The sequence below is a fragment of the Ambystoma mexicanum genome, chromosome 10 (genome assembly GCF_040938575.1).
Source record: "Ambystoma mexicanum isolate Mex_15411 chromosome 10, UKY_AmexF1_1, whole genome shotgun sequence".
Classification (NCBI taxonomy): domain Eukaryota; kingdom Metazoa; phylum Chordata; class Amphibia; order Caudata; family Ambystomatidae; genus Ambystoma; species Ambystoma mexicanum.
Window position 1 is genome coordinate 1,575,337,951 of NC_090932.1, and position 19,628 is coordinate 1,575,357,578.

General features: G+C 47.6%; 1 protein-coding gene across 1 annotated transcript in view; it reads right to left on the minus strand.

Annotated features, from left to right (window-relative positions):
• The window catches only part of DDX51 (DEAD-box helicase 51), a 208,591-nt gene that overhangs the window by 59,204 nt on the left and 129,759 nt on the right, over positions 1–19,628 (minus strand). The window contains exon 11 of the mRNA XM_069619898.1: positions 503–619. Coding sequence (XP_069475999.1) covers positions 503–619 — 117 coding nt within the window. The remainder of the gene's footprint in view (positions 1–502; positions 620–19,628) is intronic.

The following is a 19,628-nucleotide window of genomic DNA, read 5'->3' on the forward strand; positions in this document are numbered from 1 at the left end:
AATATTTTATTGTGGTATCAATGTTCTAAGCTATACACTGCATTCCCGTAACCTTGGGATAGCTCCTCCAATCTTTGTACTATAACTCTCTTCTTTCATGCTTCCTTGATGTATATCCAACACCACTCAATTTATTTGAAACCACTTGTAACAGGCTTGTGTAATCCCTCCTTTCTTACCTCTGCGGCATCCTCCATTACCAACATCCCCCAAAACCCACATTGTCAGACTGTCAGTCAGTCTGCTCTATGTATTTTCAACCACAGCCTACTTCATTACTCCTCTACCAGCTGCACAAGACCCTTTCTATTCCAACGGTGTATCTTAACTTTCTTCAGATCCAGTGGCTGCTCAATTCAGAGACCAGGGTCAGTGACCCACTTGTTAGCTCCGTGCATCCCTCAGATGCAATTCACAATTCCAATGAACTAAAGCGCTTGATATGGTCCACTCTCAAACTCTTCCAACATTTAGAGCTGGTCTGCGCTGCATTGTCACTCACATCTGAATCTTCTCTTGTTCAAATTCCTTCAACGTTTTCCGACGCTCACCAGGGCTCAGTAGAGATGAGAATTCAGCTACGCTCACTCCGCCAAAGGCACGCAGTAGTAGGAACAGTCTTAAAGAAGAATAAAGGCCATGTAAGTACTATGAGGAGGACAGGTGTGTACAGACAGGAGCATTCACCTTCTGAACTAGGGAGTTGGAAAAGGCCCACTAAAAATGAACTTAATATGTAGACAGATGCAGGACAGGTGTTGCCGCATAAACCCCATAGCAATATTTTGAATGACTTCTTGCTCTGTAGGATTTATTTTTAGAATTGATGCTGTCCTATATCATCATCATCATCATCCATCCATCCATCCGACGTTTCCCAAAACTCTCATTCATTGGCTTCATTTTTTGTTTGAGGAGAATTCAGAGTTTCTCCTCCAGGCTGAAGTTAGACCAAAACACTGAATGGGAAACACAGCAGAGCAGTCGGGCTCCACTCTTAGGAGGATATGAGCTGGTACAGTTAGTGCGAACACACGATAAAATATATCATATTTTTAAAATATATATACACTGCTTTATTTAATTGCATCTGGCGGGAGGGGTGGCCTCTCAGCCAATGAGGAGGCTCGGAACGGCGGAGGGGGGGGAATTACCAGACTCTAATCCCCCCTGATCCGAGATGCTTCACAGCCGCCATCTTCCCCCGCCAGGGAATGAGGTAAGTGTCCCCCCCCACCACTGCCAGTCCAGATTTCCCTTCCCCCTATCCCCTTCCCTCCAAATAGCTATTTTTTTGCTCCTCATCGGGAGCGGACGAGCTGGAAACATTTCTGTCTACAGCGCGTCTGCTCCCAATCTGCGACACGCCGCCAGCCATTTTGTTGTTTCTTTTTTTGGGCTACCTCCTACCTTAAGTGCTTGAACCAGATGGATGTTACCAGCGGTCCTGCAACTGCAGGAGAGGAATAGTCCTGCATGGCCCGTCAGTCCAACCTGCAAGGTGGACAGCAAAAAGCAAAGGAAGAGCCATGGATGCAATCCCACAAAACAAGGATGAACATGGTGCACTGCAGATAGGAGTCATGGCTAGGGCAGTATGGTCAAAGCAGCTCATCTCTGAGCAGTCTTCAAGTAAGAAGCAGGAACGGATCTGAAGAATGCACAGGGTCTCCTTCACCCAGGGGCTTGTATCAGCTAGCCTACCAAACACTACAGGAAGCACACGTTTTGGCAGCCAATCACTCTAGGCCTACAAAGAGCCAAATACAGAGGCACTCCCACACCGGATGCAGGCTTGGATATCTGGAGGAGTTTGAACCAGTCTAGACTAGTTTAAAACACACACACTGGCAGTTTCATGTGGTCCACACAGACAAAGCTATGACTAAAAAATGAATGGCTGGGAGTAAAGCTTAACAAATAAATGAGAACCCAATAGCAACCATACAGGTGCATTGAGCTGCTAATGTCGTAAATTCTGGAGTGGTTAAAACTAAATCACAACTCCACCGTTCTACTCCATAACACACTTTTAGGGTGCTAGAATCATCCTTTGACCAATATGGGGTTCTTAAAAAGCATGCCTCCCCTTGTAGCCATATGGAATATGGAGGGCAGAACACCAATTAAGGGTTCCAGTGATATGGGGCTTCAGTAGAAGTCCCTGCTAGTCACAAAAGAAAAGTTGAAAACCCATGAAGGCCATACAAATTTTGGAGGCTGAAGTACAAGAATTAAATTCTGCATTACCAGATGCAGCGCAGTGACAGTCCTCAGGGACAGGAAGGTATGCTGTATAAGGATTCCAAACACTTGCAATAAAATCTTGTTATCCCTCTGTAGCATTATAGTGATTTCTAAAGCATGCTTGGAAGCATATCTGGTTCAATTAGAAGATTATTACAGATGGCTTACCCATCAGCTCAGGCCCTGAGAACAAGCACGCATTAAAAGACAATATTGTCAGCCTTTGTGGGAAACGCGTGTATTCCAGCATTTAGCAATCAGTGTTGCATGTAATCCATGCAGGTTTTCAAATTGAGGGGAGCTTGGAGCCATTTAGCTCCTGCTTGCAGCCTAGAAGAGTCTTGTCACCTTGAAACCAACAGCTATCAGGAGCTACTTTTGGCTCCCCATGTCAACGGATGCCGAACAAACACACCTATGTGAATTTAACTGTGTGTGTTTGGGACAATCTGTAAAAATACATGAATACATCTATACAACACGTAAAGCATATGGGGTCATTAATAATGGATACAATTATATTTGTGCCTATAATGTGAAAGTTAGTTTTGTGGAATGTGATGTACCAGCTCCTCGCCCCCCCCCCCCCTGTGGTAGCTCCTGGTCACTGGTTAATGATGGATACTGTGGGGGGTCAGAAATGTGAGGCAGACAACTTTATGAAGGTTTTTGAAAAGATGCCATTTTATTACTCAAAAGGTTGGATAAACGCCTCATATCCCTACCCTTACAAGGATTTCCCTGCCTATCAAAATAAACTACAGGAAACACTCCAACAAAAGGTTTCTGCCCCTCACATATAACAAGCTTAACAAGGCAACATATGGCAGTTCCAATATAACAGAAATAAAAGTTATGTTCACAACCAATTAGCTGTTTCTCCTTATAACCTGGGCGAGTTCCTCTTCCCCAGATTGCAACAGGATCGTATTCAACAGTTCCAAAAGGATAAGGACATCCTGTCTTGAACCAAAGTTCCAGTAGATTTCTTTTTGTTCCAACTTCATCTCTGCCAACAGTTCACAATGTTCAACAGGTTTTCACTTGTGATAAAGAGCTCAATACAACTGCTCATAAAACAAGAATATTTCCCCAGTTATTTAGGAACGTAAATGTCTTTGTCAGGATGATTCTGCAACTATTCACAAAAATACAATAGCGGTTCTGCCACCACTTTGTCAATACTTTTAACCACACCACAGTACTTCAATGACTTACACGTGGTCCACTCACATGCCAGGTATGCCACTCACAACAAGTTTATTTGCCTTGGTGCACTCTCCTGCCAGTGCCTTGCTGCATTCTCCTGCCAGAACGGATAACACTACTAATACAAGTACTTCTCTGGTAAACGTTAGCTTCAAACAATTTAGCAATGTCTTTTGTTTTTTCACGATGTCAAGTTTGACTACTTATATTGGGAAGACAAGAAACACATTGGTGCTGTTTGTTACACCCTTGTGTTTGCCCTATTCAATTCCGGTTATTCTTCACTCCTCCTGAATATCTTCTGTCGGAAGGGCAGCTTTTTTGCCACTCTTGTTTCCCCACTCCTGTATTAACCAAATGCTGATGAAGTTTTTCTCTCACTCTTGCACTTTTTTGGCTTTGGCAATGTGGGTTTAGACTAGTTCCTCATATACCTTCTTTTACACACTGGCAGTAGGATTAACTAAAACATGGATTCTTGACTGCCCCCTCTTGCCTTTGGCAATGTTGGTTCTTTTCAACCTGACTTACTCTCTTTTGGCTTTGGCAATAGTTGTTAGTATTGGTTACTCGTAGTATTGCCCTATCTTGTTGCTGGCAATTATTCTGACCCACAATCACACCTTTCTAGTCAGCTTGGAAGGTTCTTATTCTGCCACTTTCTCCTCTGTGTCACCTTGGTTTCCAAAATGATAATTTTTCTGCTTTACATAAGGTCGGTATTCAAAATACTATTTGTTTTGCCACTTCACTTTCTTTATAGATCAGTTGTGTGTGTAATGCACCTAAACTTGACCTGCAAGCGAGCACGGGGTGCTCCGGTGTCACAATACACCACTATAGCTCACTTGGTGTGGCTTGCGCGTCCGCTTGCCTTCCACTGCCTCCAGGTCTTCTGCTGCTCTGCATGGCCCGGCAAACTGCTTCTCTTGGTTTTCCGCACCCCATGCCAGTCGGAAAAGGAGTGCTCCTCGCTCCAAAGGATCTCCGGTGTTCGCCTGCCACACGAGCCTAACTTACTATGAGGAAGCTTTTAAACTTCATGCTTCACGCCACATGACCGCTGCAGCTATGGTCTTCTGGGGAAAGTTGTCATACCCAACGTTTCCTGCTGTGCAACCTCTGCAATCAAGGTCTCAGAAGGAAGAGAGCCTCTCAGGACCAGCATCCGTTCGCCACACAACGGTGGTCCCAGCGTCTCTGCTCTCCTCCAGCTTCTGCTTCCACTGCAACGTGACTGTATAAAGATCACTTTATTTGCACAATGAGAAAGAGTGCGATTTAAACATCCATGTTTATTGAAATTCAGTGTACTGATATACTGTGGTTTCATATTGTATGATCTCTGGATACATCAGTGCATCATATTATGGTTTTACCCATTATATGTAATGTTTTGTGGAAATTGATAAAACAATATATTTGTGTATGCTAAAAAAAAGTGTGCCCTGTTCAATGGTCCACGTAATGATTGTTACCAAACCAAGTTCCTGATGAGATCAGACTTTGACACATGCATTGTAACACCTTCCTTTGGTGTATTTTCTGTTGATTACACTCGGGGTAAGAAGGCTGCGATTCCCCCACTGTGGGGCTGAGCTGTTGTGAGAGGACGGTACAAAGATCACTCCACCTCCTGCGACTGCTCTCTATGGCCTGCACCAGAGGGGCCTTTTATGCCTTCCAGTCTCCCTCAGGTGTGGGTCATTAACACTTTAAGGCTGCAACTTGCAGTCTCAAGCCTCTGCAGCCCTCTTCTTCGTTCCAGTACTGTGGGCCTTATGGGACTTGAAGATCCCAATGTTCAAATCATCTTTTCTCACAGCATCAATTTTACAATAAGCCATTAGGATAGTAGGGTCTCTGGGAAAGGTATAAAAGGGGTATTCCCATTCCTCCTGACCTCCTCCCCCCACACCCACCATTTGATCCACCTGCAAAAAACCTCCAGGGACAGGATCAGGTAACTCCCGCCTTTGCCTGGCCACATGAGAAGAGTCTCAGGCCAGCTTTCTTGGTGGGGGTGGGGGAGGACATTCGGGGGGGGGGGCTTGAAGGGAAATCATCGCAGATTCATCACAATAAACGAGAGCTACTTTTAGCTCCTGCTTATCCAATCTTAATTTCGATCCTGCCATGAAATTATCAATCCAATCAAACAGGACGTGAGAGAGAATCTAATGTATATGATGAGCACACAATCCTAAAGATATGATTTTTCATTAAAGTTTTAGCACTCTGAATACACACAGGTTTTACTTCATAACCATCAATAAGAACATTACTGCCCCCTAAAGAGTAACAATGACATTAAACGGCATAAGAATGTCCAAATAGATGAGCAAAAGTCCTCGATCAGAATGTGCAATTGTGCCCAGTAGGCAAGTATCAATGTGTCTGACCTGACCTCTCACTCACCAAACCCCCAACGTGCAAATTCACTCCCATTTTGCATTTCCCAAAACTACGGTTTAAAATGCCTTTTAACCAAACCCATTTTTCCGATGCAGCTCAAGGTGCCCCTACACAGCTGACTTTTCTTCCCTTTTTAATACACTGGGTCCCCATACACCTAACTCTGCTGCATCCTTGCAATTGCCTATTCAAGCAGGTTTGAGCTCCTTTTCGGCCGCTCCACAAAACCCTTCTGCACCACTTGCCCACCTAGAAAGAAATCAGTGCCCCTAATAACGTTGGCCACTTTCAATTCGGGAATTATGGTCGATTGTTTTCAGGATTCGACGAGTCAGGGATCTCCTAAGCAGGGTAAACCCGTCAGGCAAGGAATGTGCACGATTGCCCTTGTTGTAGTAATACCGACCATCAGGTGTTTTAACAATACAGCTGACAATGTAGTGAATTATAAGGATTGTCAGTGGTTTACTAATGAAAGCAGGCAGAGGATTAGCAATTTTAAGCACACAAGATTACCCAGGCTAATAGACAGCTCGGACATTGGGTTGAGTTGGATATACTAGCAATCCAAATGCCCTACAAGCAAATTGCCCCATTCCAACCATTTAACCCCCTACACTAAACCTGCCCCCAATAACCACGCACACAGAGCTCTGAACTACCTCCTCCTCATCCCCCTCACTGGCACATCCCCCACCCTCCAACAGCTCCACATGGACATCCCCTAACCCAAACCACCAAGGTTTCCCACTCCATTAATTTACCCCCACACAGTTTAAACCCTGAATAAACCCTTTGCCCACAAAGACAAAGCACCACTCCCTAGAACCACCACCCCCGGAACATACCCTCCTACCACATATATGCATGTATTTTAAACACTTTATAGGCACACCCATCTAGTCCCCAATTAACCAGCCACGTGCATATGTCTAAATAAAAGAGAGCAGGGTTAGAGGGAATTGAAGATGGGAAAAGAAGGCTTGGGGAAATGTAGGGGTCTCGTGGATAATTTAGAGACTTTACAACGTGATGTTATGAATACTAACCCTGGCTTCATCGCCTACAGGAAATGTGTCAACTTTGGCAAAACAACATCTTACTGTCCTATCTTACTGTCCTCCTATTTGCTTATCTGATAATTGTTGGAGTTCTTGAAAGATAAAGTGCTTTATTTAAGCCATAACCACCTGTTCCATGGGCTGGAACGGGAGGGAACGGGTCGGGTCCTGAGTTAATAGACCCGAGTGTAGCAAGAGCCTTTAACGCGGGACCGGTGCCGTTACCACCCGTTCCAGCATGTGGAACGTGTGGTTATGGCCATTAGTACCCCAGGTTTGCAATCCGGAAACCCGGGGTTCTATGACCAATGTATTTTGTGTCAATGAACAGGATGCCTCGTGACGTCCCGTTCATTGAAATAAAATACTTTAAAATGGCTGCCATGGTTCAGGAAGGAGGGGCTCCATAGGGAGCCTCTCTTCCATTTCCATGGTGGCCATGAGGGACACTGAGGGGAGGGAGTGTTGGGGAGGGGGGGGTGGTTGGGAGGGAGAAGCAGCAATTGGGTTTCTTGGAACGCAGGCTCGGATTAGTCAGTTCAGCACATGATCCAAACAACCTGATTGGATGCGTTCACCGCCCCGGGTGCTAATAAATCAAAGAGACTGACCAAGAGAGGAAGAATGTGGTTTTGTGGCTAAACTTTGGCTCCAGAACATGTAGATTCCACACTTGGGATTCCCCTCCTGGACAACATTGTCAAATGTGGGACACAAGTATAATGTGCAACATTAAAGCAAACGGATTGAACGAGAGCAAAGAGGGCAGGTGCAGCCAAGTAGTGGAATTGCGTACTTGGAACGAGAAAAATCCAGGTTCCAATCCAGGCTTCCTCCATTGAATAAAATAATGTTTCACCTTCGGAAATTCACTAAATGCCAGTATAAACAGTGCTCCAGGTAAGATTTTAAAGTGGGAGTATTTTACTCCTTAGTTAAGGTTTGGATCCAAATTATTTTTTAGGGAGTAAAAAGGTAAGTCCTATTCCCAATAGCATCATTTTATAAGCGAGTAAAAGTATGTTTTAACTTTAAAACAGAAATGATTGTGCAATAAATATGACTTTGCACCTAGTTATTGGTGAACACAAGAGATTAATGTTTACACCTCTTCATATCAGGGAGAAATAATAGCACTGTGTGTACTACTGGTCAAAACATATCCATGGCGGTCTTATGTGCGTTTTCTGTTTGTTGTTATAAGTATGTTTACGCTTTTTTTAAATTTAATTTTTAGAAGTATTCACCTATTTTCATAGAGTAAAAATGGCTAATACACCCTTGATCTTTAGGACTAAGTACAAACTACACGAAAATAATTAATGCTGAGAAAAGGTATAGTCCAATGACTAAATTAGATATTAAAACTATAAATTGTGGATCATAATCATAGGGATGGCATTATTGTGGTATAGCAAATGCTACTTGTTTTTGCTTTCAAACTTTGTGGACAGCTTTGCACCCCGTCCCTCCAATTTTAATATCAGATTACTGATCTGTTAAAGGTCAGTGAGTATTTAGACAGGGTGAAAAATATGCATTCAACCCTACCACTTGGCTAGTGATTATTGACTCCTGACCAGTTAGAAATCGTGTGCTGGGTGTATCTGTACAACTGTGGTGGTGTGACTCTTTATGAAGGACTATTGTCTTATAACTTGAAATGTGTTAGCCTGATTTAGATGCTGGTATTTTTAACAGTTATTGGTGCCGGAAATAGGTTTAATCGAATCTGCTTCATTGATGAAAAAAAATCCAATTTCGAAATTGCAAAAAAGGGCCCAAAATAGATATGGGAGCAGGTATAAACAGAGTGGGTGTGGTCGTCAAGGGCGATATGGAAGGGAAAGTACCAATAAAGAATAAGGGGAGAAAAAACAGGGCAGATTCGAATAACTGGGTTAGAAGAAAAAGCACATTTGATGAAACATAGGTCAGTTAATGCATGTTGCCAATCACATTGGTCCCGGGTTTCCAATAAATACTGATTCAAAAAATTACACTGTCAATGGTATGCAGCGCAGGATGATTTCTTCCTGTGATCTTACTGAGGGGACAAGGGTTATGTTATGTCTCTCTCGCAATGCTTCCGGATATGGTGGAATAATCTCACTGATCCCAATCCCAGTTTCCCCATTTGCCAAAAACCTTCCGATTTTGGGCAACAAAATTTGAGAAAAAGGTAAAGCAGATTGAGAGAGATACCATATGTGAGAATGCTGCTTCGAAATAAACTGCTTTATCAAATACTAAAGAAAATCACTGAGGCAAAAGAGAAGAGATGAAGTGGAGTGCCAAATTGCTGATTCTGGATCCTAATCCGGGTTTTCCCTTCATACTTAAAGTGGCTTTATCATGGGGAAAATTAGTAGCTCTGGGTTTTTTGACGAATGGAGTGCCAGCTTTGCCGAGCCACTCTGCCCCGCGGCCGAGGGCCCATGCCAATATAGCACACTAAGTGGATGAACTGGCCCATAAAAGTCCCCCGGAGAGGTGAGGGACACCCAAGGCACCCATGGACGAAGATTCCAGGGACTGTCCACTTCAGGAAGTGAAGCAACGGGTTGGGAGAGCAAGGAGGCTCCATGAGGGGGACAGAATGAAAATGGCACCCGCCTAAGAGAGCTGCTGAGGCGATGTGGGGAGTGGCGGCCCAAGACGGAGGCAGATGACTAGGACTTGGTGCGTCGGGCCACAGTGGGGAGAGGGGTTGGGGTTGCTATACAGGGGAGGAGACCATATCACTCTGCAAAACCAAATTGGGACTTGCTGCCCGACCCATGGGGTCTCTTTCCCCCCACCCCTGGTCTGGCTCTCCCCTCTCTGGAGTGAAAGTGGGAGGGCGAGCATAGAACAGCAGGGAACATCAGCCGGAGCACAACAAAGTTCGACTGAGGGAGTGGGCAGACCATCCGCGTAACAGGGAGCCGAGGAAGAGAAGATGGTCACACGAGGCTTGGCAGGCCGGATCGTGAGAGAGAAAGGCTTAATGGCGGCAAGGAGGAGGGGGAAAGGACACATTCTAAAGCCCACCCGGGGGCACAGACCCTGACCCCCGGTCTCTCCCCCTGGCCTCCCCTCCCCAATACTGAGCCTTACTTCTCCCTTGGGGGAATAGGGGTGAACTTGAGGCCGCAGAAAGCACCCAACGACCTACACACTATACTGGAGAGAGGGAGTGCTTGCTGCCAGGGGGGCAATGCAACATAATAGGACATGTCAAACAGCAGGAGGGAAGAAAGGTCGTCACTGGCACCTGCAAAGTGGCAGCGATGCGCCCGACTTTGACAAAGGGTTTAGGGGTATGCCAAGCCACAATCAAATGTGAGCAGGGATAAAGAAAAAACAAAAACTGAACAGCCAAAACAAAATGGAGGCATACACAACTGGAGAGGCAAAGGGGCAGACGCAAGCAGATGCAGAACGAACGAAGGAGCCTGAGGAGAGAAGGGATAGTGAATCAGGGTGACTCAGGACATATTAAGAACGATTCATAAGGCCAAGACGTAGCTGAAGATGAGAATACACACAGTTGGCTTGAACATAGGGCTCCTGAGACAAGATCTACTTAATGCTCCTCGAGGGCCAGAGAGGCAATAGATGGTATATCAGCAATGGAAGACACCTTGGCCCCTTTACAATGAGATACTAGCTCTTCTGCAGAGAACTGAACTGAACTGGACAGCAGGATGTAGGATGGAGGATGCAGAAGGAAGGTCAAGACTAAATTACCTGCAGCCAAGCGACCTACTCGAAAATACAGAGTCCCCCTCCATGGAACTGTTCCTAGAAGAATGGCTTCAGGGTTGGATGGGACTACATGGTTTATCAACATTTTTCTCTATCGAGAACTGCCTGCAGGGACCCCACCTAGGCAAGTTATTGCCAAGATACTGAACTACTGGGACAGAGATGTTATCTTGCAAGCGGCAAAATAAAATGGCCTACTGGAGTACAATGGTGCCAAGATTGCCATATACCTGAACTTCACCAAACCAGTTCAAAAGGCGAGGCAATCTTTTGATGCAGTGCAAGAGGTTCACGGAAAGAATGATAAAAATACGCCGCAGTCTACCCAGCGACAGTCAGCGTATGCAGACCTCTGAGGGTTTGCTTCTTTACACGCCCAGCAGAAGCATGGGATTGGGCCGAATTAGTTAAATAACCAGCATGTAAACGGTCCAACAAAAATTGAAGCAGAGATGGGCACAGATACAGAACCAAGGAGGAGGACAGTGAAAGGAAAAGAAAGTAAAGGCTGATTAGAGTTCTCTGTTCTGGCAGGATACAGTGAAGAATCAGAAAAGCGGTATCATGGTGGAGACCAGTCTAAAAGGGTGACGAGCAGGCATGGGAAGGGACTTGGAAATTAGGCAGGGAGGCCATATCGCGCAGCTCCGACTGCAGTGCCCGAGAGCGGGGATGAACAATAGTACTTTGTGGGATCGACAGATGCTTTATTTTGGGGAAGTATAGTTGGGGGAGGGGGATTAACTTGGGGGAAGTGTGGTAGATGTAGGGGCAGGGAGGGGGAGTTGTGGGTTAACAAGGTTTACAATGTTACAAACACACAATCAAGGGTCATAGACAGCATAGGGAATCATCAGCACATATACAGTACACAAGATAAATGGACGGAACATGGAGGGTCTGATTGGGGAACATACAACAGTACATGATATGGAATGTCAATGGCCTCAATGATAAAAATCGAAATGGGTTGGTGACGAAGTATATCTGGGGACAGAAAGTGGAAGTGATACAACTGCAAGAAACGCACCTAATGGGGTTGATTGGGAAAGTTCCTGAGAAAAGGTCACTACACATTGATGGAACATGCAGGCTATCGTAGGGGATCAAGGGGAGTGGTGATTTTAACCCACAAGTCAATCCCATTCCAGTTAAACTGATTAGTTAGGGACAGGGGAGGGCACAATTTAGTGGTAACAGGGGAGTTATGGGGCCAGACAGCCTTGATCAGTAATATGTACGCACCCCCACTACTGCAGTCTGAAATACTGACTGAGGTACAGGAACTATTGGCAAAACATGGGGCGGCCCCAACTATAGTAGGAGGGGTTTTTAATGGTGTCCTAGAGGGACAGATGTTCACAGGGGGCACGTAAACAATGGGGGTGGGTGCGCGTACAAAGATAGCAACGTTTTAAGATGCAATGGGAGTAAGAGACCCCTGAAGAGACCTGCACCCCGGGAAACAAAAGTACTCATTCCACTGTGGGTTCATAACTCGATGTCCTGGCTAGATTACTTGTTGGTACTCTGTATACTCACTGGGAGGGTGATTGAAGCAGGATACCGGTTACATGTGATTTTATCAAATCCAAAATAACGAATCCCATTACAACGAATTCCATAATAACAAATTCCTTTTTTTGTTGCTTGAGGGGGGCGGTTCCTTCCCCCTCAAAACCTCCAAACCCATTTTTTATTTTCCTAATTCTTTGCCTCACCCCCAAAAAACCCTATTCCCACTCCCAAGCGCTTTTTTAGTTTTTTTCCAAATTCGTTATTTTGGAATTCATTATTTTCGGTCCGTTGCATTGGGATTAGTTATTTTGTGATTCGTTATAATCACTGCATACCTGGATACCTTGCCAGGAATCTATCGGATCATGCCCCGTTATATTGCAAGATCAGTGGGGAAGGAAGGGTTGGCCATGGGGAATGGAGACTTAATGCATACTACATAGGGATCGATAAGATACGGAAAGAGCTGTTAGACTGCACATATGTATACTTTGAACTGAACAAGGGCACGGTCGACAGTAATTGTACACTATGGGAAGTGTACACAACCACAATTAGGGAAAAGGTACAGGCAGTAATAGGGTTGCATGGAGAGAGAACAGAAAAAAATAGAAGTTTTAGAAGAACAGGTGGCCGAGGCAGAAAGAAGGCACGTAGACCAGCAAACTGCAGAGTGTATGAACTACTAGGGGACAAAGGGGGTTGTATGTTGGCATGGTTAGAGTGAAGAAATATCGGTGAGGGGTATAAGCAATGGAAGGGTGGGAGGCAGGGGTGAACAGTACATTCGGTAGTGGATAAAATAGCTCAAGCATTTTGCTAAATATTACCAGGAAGCATATAAAAAGAGGGGCTCTATAGGATTACTGCACCATTTTTACTGCAACCCCCAAAAGGTCGACTTTTTTTTTTTATTTCCACCACCTTTTCACCCTACATATATGCAGGGGGAAAGCCTGCGCCGCACCGCATATTCATTATATACTATACCCATCCCCCCACATATATGAGGTGAAAAGGTGGTCGAATTATTTTAAAAAGGGAACATTTGGGGGGCGCTGGGTGGTCGCAATAAAAACAGCCCAGTAATCCCATAAAGAGGTATCCACCCCCTTGACGATGGAGGCAGAGATACTTGGAGGGAATTACCTTGCCAATGTTGGATGAACAATCGAGTCAGAACATAGAAAAGGAAATAACTCTGAAGGAAATACAAGAGACGATATACAGCCGGCAAACAGGGAAGACCGTGGGCCGAACGGGATTCCGGTGGAATTCTGAAAATGCATAGGAGAAAAGGTGGGAGAACCAATGCTGGACATGTTTAAGGAAAGCCGGGATGGAACAAGTTACTTACCTGTAACTGTTCTCCAGCATGGGTCTGGCATGGATTCAAGTGCTCATGAATATTCCCTGTCATCAGGCTGGGAATCCTCAGTAAAGAAAAAAACTGTTTCAGTTTCGTTTCCGAACTGTCTTTCTCCTAATAATCAATCACTTGTCTCTGGGTCATACTGCCCCCAGCCAATGACTGCCCTCTACCTAAGCCCCTCCTCTGGCAGCCATCTTCAGATTTGGTAGCACGTAAAGTGGCAGTAAGACCAAGAAGAGAGCGGCAGAGGGGTAGGAGGGAGGGTTCGCATGTGAATCTATTCCAGACCCATGCTGGAGAACAACAGTTACAGGTAAGTAACTTGTTCCTTCTCCAGCATGGGGTCTGGCATGGATTCACATGCTCATGAATACAAGAATATATAGCAGTACACACATGCACAACCACCGGAGGTTGCAAGGCTCAACATTAAGCATTTCATCAACTCAACATTAAGCATCTCTTCACCAGGCCCACCTTCAGGCGAACAGGTTGCGCAGCACTGCCTAGCTGACTCTGGACTCCTCCCTGGAATCCCGGTTGATGCAATAGAATCTCGTGAAGGTGTGTGTCGACCTCCACGTAGCAGCCCTGCAGATGTCCAGCAAGGGCACACCAGACAGGAACGCTGTGGTAGCGGTGATCGCTCTGGTTGAATGAGCTTTCGGACGGCCGGGCAACGGTCGGTTTGCCAACCGGTGACAGTGCATGATGCGGCCGGAGAGCCATCTGGAAATGGAAGCCTTCGAGAGGGCCTACCCTTGGTTCACAGGTCCAAAGTTCACAAATAGCTGTGATGTCTTCCGAAGGGTCTTCGTGCGGTCCACGTAGAACTTCAGCGCTCTAGCCACATCCAGCGAGTGCAAAGTCCTCTCGGCCGGCGACGGGAAGAAAACAGGTAACACCAAGGGCTCGTTAAGATGGAAGTCTGACGCCACCTTGGGCATGAAGGAGGGGTGTGTCCTCAGCACTTCCCTCATCTCGTGGAATGTCAGGTATGGAGGTTTACAGGAGAGGGCCTGGATCTCTCCCACTCGTCGTGCGGAGGTGATGGCCACAAGAAACGCTGTCTTCCACAATAGGAATTTCAACGGTGCCGAATGCAGCGGCTCGAATGGCGGTCCCGTGAGCCTGCTCAGCACCACGCTGAACTCCCATGCCGGGGCCAGAGCCTTCACCGGCGGGAATGACCGGAACAGTCCTTTCATGAACTCCTTCACCAGGCGATGGGACCACAGAGATGATCGCCCCGGAGTTCTGGTGTAGCGGGAAATCGCAGCTAGATGGATTTTGATGGAGGCATGAGCTAGCCCCGCCTTGGCCAGCGACCATAGGTACGGCAGCACTTGAGGGACCGTAATCCGCAGAGGGTTAATCTTCTGTGCACGGCACCAGACAGAGAACCTCTTCGATTTGTGTCCGTAGCACTTCAGGGTCGAGGATACCCTGGTCTTGCCAAGCACCCCGTTGCAGTCTGCCGGGATATCGTACCCGACAAACACTAGTGCTGCAGGAGCCAGGCCTGCAAGTTCAGCGACCCCGGGTCATGGTGGAGGATGGCGCCTCCTTCTCTGGCGAGAAGATCCACGTCCACTGGCAGTTTGACTGGGGGGGCGCTGACATGTCCAGAAGGTCCAGGAACCAGATCTGCTTCGGCCACGCCGGTGCGACGAGGATCATGCTGCACCGGGACAGTCTGAGTTGACTGATGAGTCGCAGCAGCAACGGCAACGGTGGGAACGCATACAGGAATAGGCCGTCCCAGGGGAATGAGAAGGCATCGCCCATGCTCCCCAGCTGGGGAAACCTGCTGGCGAACCTACGGCACTTGGCGTTCGTCGTGGCACGAGCACAGCTCCCTGCTGAGTGAGTCGGCAATGATGTTCTTTATTCCTGCCAGATGGAATGGTACCAGAAACATCCCTTTGGCAACAGCCCAGTGCCACAGATCCTGGGCTTCTTTGGATAGGGCTGGGGATCTGGTGCCTCCCTGCTTCCGGATGTAAAACATTGTGGTGGTGTTGTCGGTGAAGATCCTTATCACCTTGCCCTTGAGGGACGGAAGGAATGACCTGAGGGCCCAGAACATGGCTCGGAGCTCCAGGACATAGATGTGTAGCGACCTCTTCTCAGGGAGCCAAAGGCCTCTTGCATGGAGATCTCCGGTGTGCGCTCCCCACCCCTCCAGGGAGGCGTCTGTCATCACCGTTTCCTGATGTGCCGGGGTCTGGAAGTCCATACCCGCCGCCTGATGCGCGCGGGTGCCCCACCACCGGATCGCTTGGCAGAAGGCCTGGTTGAGTGGTATCCTGTCTTCAAAGCTGCCCGCCGCTTGCATGCAACGGGCGTGGAGGAACTCCTGCAGTGGACGCATCCGAAGCCTGCACAGGCGCACAAGGTAGATGCACGAGGACATCATGCCGAGCAGGGATTTGATGGACCTCACCCTGGACACGTCCAGGGCAGACAGCCGTTGCATCTTGCCCAGGATGGCCTTCGTCCTTTCCTCTGACAGAGAAGCCAATCGCGCCACTGTGTCGAGCCTGGCTCCCAGGAAGAGGGCGACTTGCAACGGTACAAAGTGGGATTTCGCGAAGATGATCGAGAATCCCAGATCCGTGAGCAGTTGAACGGTCTTTGCTGTGTGAACAACGGCAAGTTCTCTTGACCTTGCTCGGATGAGCCAATCGTCCAGGTAGGGGTAGACGTGGATCCCCTGTAGGCGCATCCGCGCCGCCACTGGTGCCGCTGGATCGTCCGCTGGGGCTAAGGGCAACCTTGTCCTTATCTCCGTATACAAGGCCTGAATCGCCATCAAGATTGCTCCTCAGTTGTCTTGTTGCATAGGCACTGGCTGCGACGGGAGCGACGGTTGGGGAGTAGGCCCCGTCCCCTCTACGGCTCGCAGCTCCTCGTCGGCACTGCCATCGCTTTCTTCGTCCACCTTGTCAGGATCCTTCCCGTGGGACAGGACCTCCTCGAACTTCTTGTTCAGGAACTTTGCGACGCCAGGCAGCTCCTCTTCAGAGGTGGTATGTGTGTCTAATGGCCACTGGCACCCCCCCTCTTTTTCCGCCTGGGGTTTCACGTCGGTCTTATCGATGGGCTGAAAAGAGGATTCCCTCTGCGGCGGCAGGGACACTCTAGGCCCAGAGGCCGCCTCCACTGGGGTAGCCTCCGTAGACTTCGCCAGGGCCGCCACGACTCCCTCGATTGAGGCCTTAGCCGGGTGAATCAGGGCCTTCGCGACTTTGGGTGCACCAGAGGCCTTCACCTTGGGGGTTGGTCACCGCCTCGCTCCTGCTCGGCTGTCTCCGTCGGGATCGACCGGGGCTTCTCCCGAAGCTTACCCGGGTTCTCGGATTTCCTCTTCCCCGAGCCAGAGCGTTGGCTCGTGGTTGATGACGTCAGTGATAATGCGCCCTGCCTGCAGCTGACCAATCGGCGCTCCCGGTGTCCGCGAACTCACAGTGCTTAGCCTTTTGTTGGGCCCCCATCGCCAGGGCGCCCTCAAAGGTCTTAGAAGGCCGCTCGGACTTCCTCTTCTTCTCACCTGCTGCTGGGCTCTTCCCTTCCAGCCAGGTGGCGAGTCAGATATGTCCTTGCGAAACACACAGTCCTTCACGTGCGTTTTGTCTTCGTGAAGGCAGCAAAGGCATCGAAAATGCTCATCCTCCTCGAAGACATTCTGTAATCTGCATCCAGGGCAGCTCCTGAACAACTTGGATCCGGGCGTCGTGTTTCCTTTGTCCTGGGCCATGTCCACGCGGGGTAGGCCTCGAAGATCTTCCAGAATCTTCCAAGAAGCGAAACTCGACGAAAACTTCATCCTTCGGGGGCGTAGACCATTCCGAAATGGGGCCCCGTTGATCGGAAGTAGAAACAGTGGAGCTTGAGGCTCGATTGACCGAAAAATTAGGTTAAACTCTTTGAAAAAACGCAAGACGCAGCAAAAGCTCGAGAGCTATGAGGACTCCCAACACTTGAACATGCGGTAAAAATCTGAAGATGGCTGCCAGAGGAGGGGCTTAGGTAGAGGGCAGTCATTGGCTGGGGGTAGTATAACCCAGAGACCAGTGATTGGTTATTAGAAGAAAGACCTTTCAGAATTGAAACTGAAACTGATTTTTTCTTTACCGAGGATTCCCAGCCAGACAACGGGGAATATTCATGAGCATGTGAATCCATGCCAGACCCCATGCTGGAGAATAGAAGGTATTAGCGAACTGTGAGAAAGCAAAGGGTGTCTCGCCTACTAGTCCCCGAGGATCTCTCTCAAGTGGCCTGGGCACGGCCATCGTTATTTGGATCCAGATCTTAGGGATGGACCAGTGCGGGAGGATCACCTGTGTGAGGGGTCTACGGGTGTGAGGTGAGGAAACCGATGGTGAGACGTGGTATTCCCCCCCTTTCCCGTACCCATGCCCCATCCTATTTTATAGGTTTCTCCAATGTCCCATCCTCCCCACCCCCTTTCTGCACAAACACTGGGCAGAGGAAGAGGGCGGCAGGGTAAAGAGTCTAACCCTTACATATCTCAATGGACATGTCCTGCTATTCGGGTCAGGCACTTGACTTAATCACATACACATTAGCTCCCCCCCCACACAGATAAGAGGCGGAACATAGAGACACACTGAGTAAGGTGGAACACGAGAAGGAGCAGATCATCCGGGGTGAAGGCAAACCCACTGGAGCAGAATGACTGATTGAGGGACGAGAGAAAGGGGTAGAGAAACCCAGAAGGCCCCAGCAGGAGGTCTTTGCCTCCAAAGAGCCGTGAGAGATACGCGGAGAAAGCCAAATCGCAGACAAGAAGAAACCTGCATTGTGTTTCAAGGACACCAGCGACCCTCCTGGGCGAACGACAGAGTTGGGGAGTCGAGGCCAAGCCTGTGGTATTAACCTTGACTCGTGAATCAAAGCCGCAGAGACAAGAAAGGAACGTGCACAACCAGCGAGTTAATGAAAGACATGAACGGTCTGTTTGTGTCAAGGTAAGACTGACGCTGCAACAGTATATCTCATAAGTGAAGGTTGCACACATGCTGATGAGAAGCGAAAGAAAGCTAACCAGTGGCTGATAACTGTGAAGCCAGTGATACAGAGTAGCAGAGTGGTTACGAAAGGAAGTAGCCCACTCAAAGGTTTCCGCAAAATGTGATATGTTTTGTTATAAAGCAGCAAAGTGAAAAACCTCTAAAATGCATAATGGTCAAGATTAACCCCGGGAAAAGGGGAAGTGAAAAGATGAATGCTGGAAGAGAAAGATTTCTTTTAACTTTTGTGCTTATGGTACTGAACTACCAAGACACACTGGGGCAAATAACAAAATAGTGTGAGCTGAGAAGAAAGTCAAAGTGGTCCCGTGGCGGTCTATAGTAAAAGCCTGGCACATTCGAAAGTCTTCGACATCAGGTAAAGTTTCCGAGCCTGAATGAGGGGGACGGGAAGTGTGATAATTTAGGGGAAGGGAGCCCCTAACGAATGTGAATTAAGCTTGGGGAAGGGAACCCCTGTAACTGCGAGGTCCAAGCCCGGCTGAGGGTAATCTGTGTGGAATCAGGTACTTGTTGATTGAGAGGTCCTGCCCATCTGAGGGAGACCTAAGTGAACTTTTTGTTGAACTTTTGGAACGCTGGATTAAGTGACTTTAACGTTGCCAGGTGAGCCTTGATCCACGTTTTGAACTGCCTTTGTTTTGAGAACCTCAGCCAGAGTGTGTCATCATGTCCACGGGGCTGCCTTTCTCTGTGCTGTCCAATGTGGGGAGGAGATCTGACTCAGTCACGTTGATCCTTTATGTTATAACACTAATTTTCCTCTGCATACATATTCCCCTTTACACACTTTTCATAGAAGAGATGGGGCAGGCATTAGGTTTTGTTAGTATAAGCCTTTTTGATTTGACTGGGGCTGTGTTTTCTTTATTATTTGATGGTAGAGACTACTCCCATCATAGCTTTAGGGCAAAGCTGGAGTTTTACCAAACCCCGAAAATTGAAAAGGTTTTGAAACGTGTACCTCTTGTGTCAGTGTCATACTTGTGATAACAT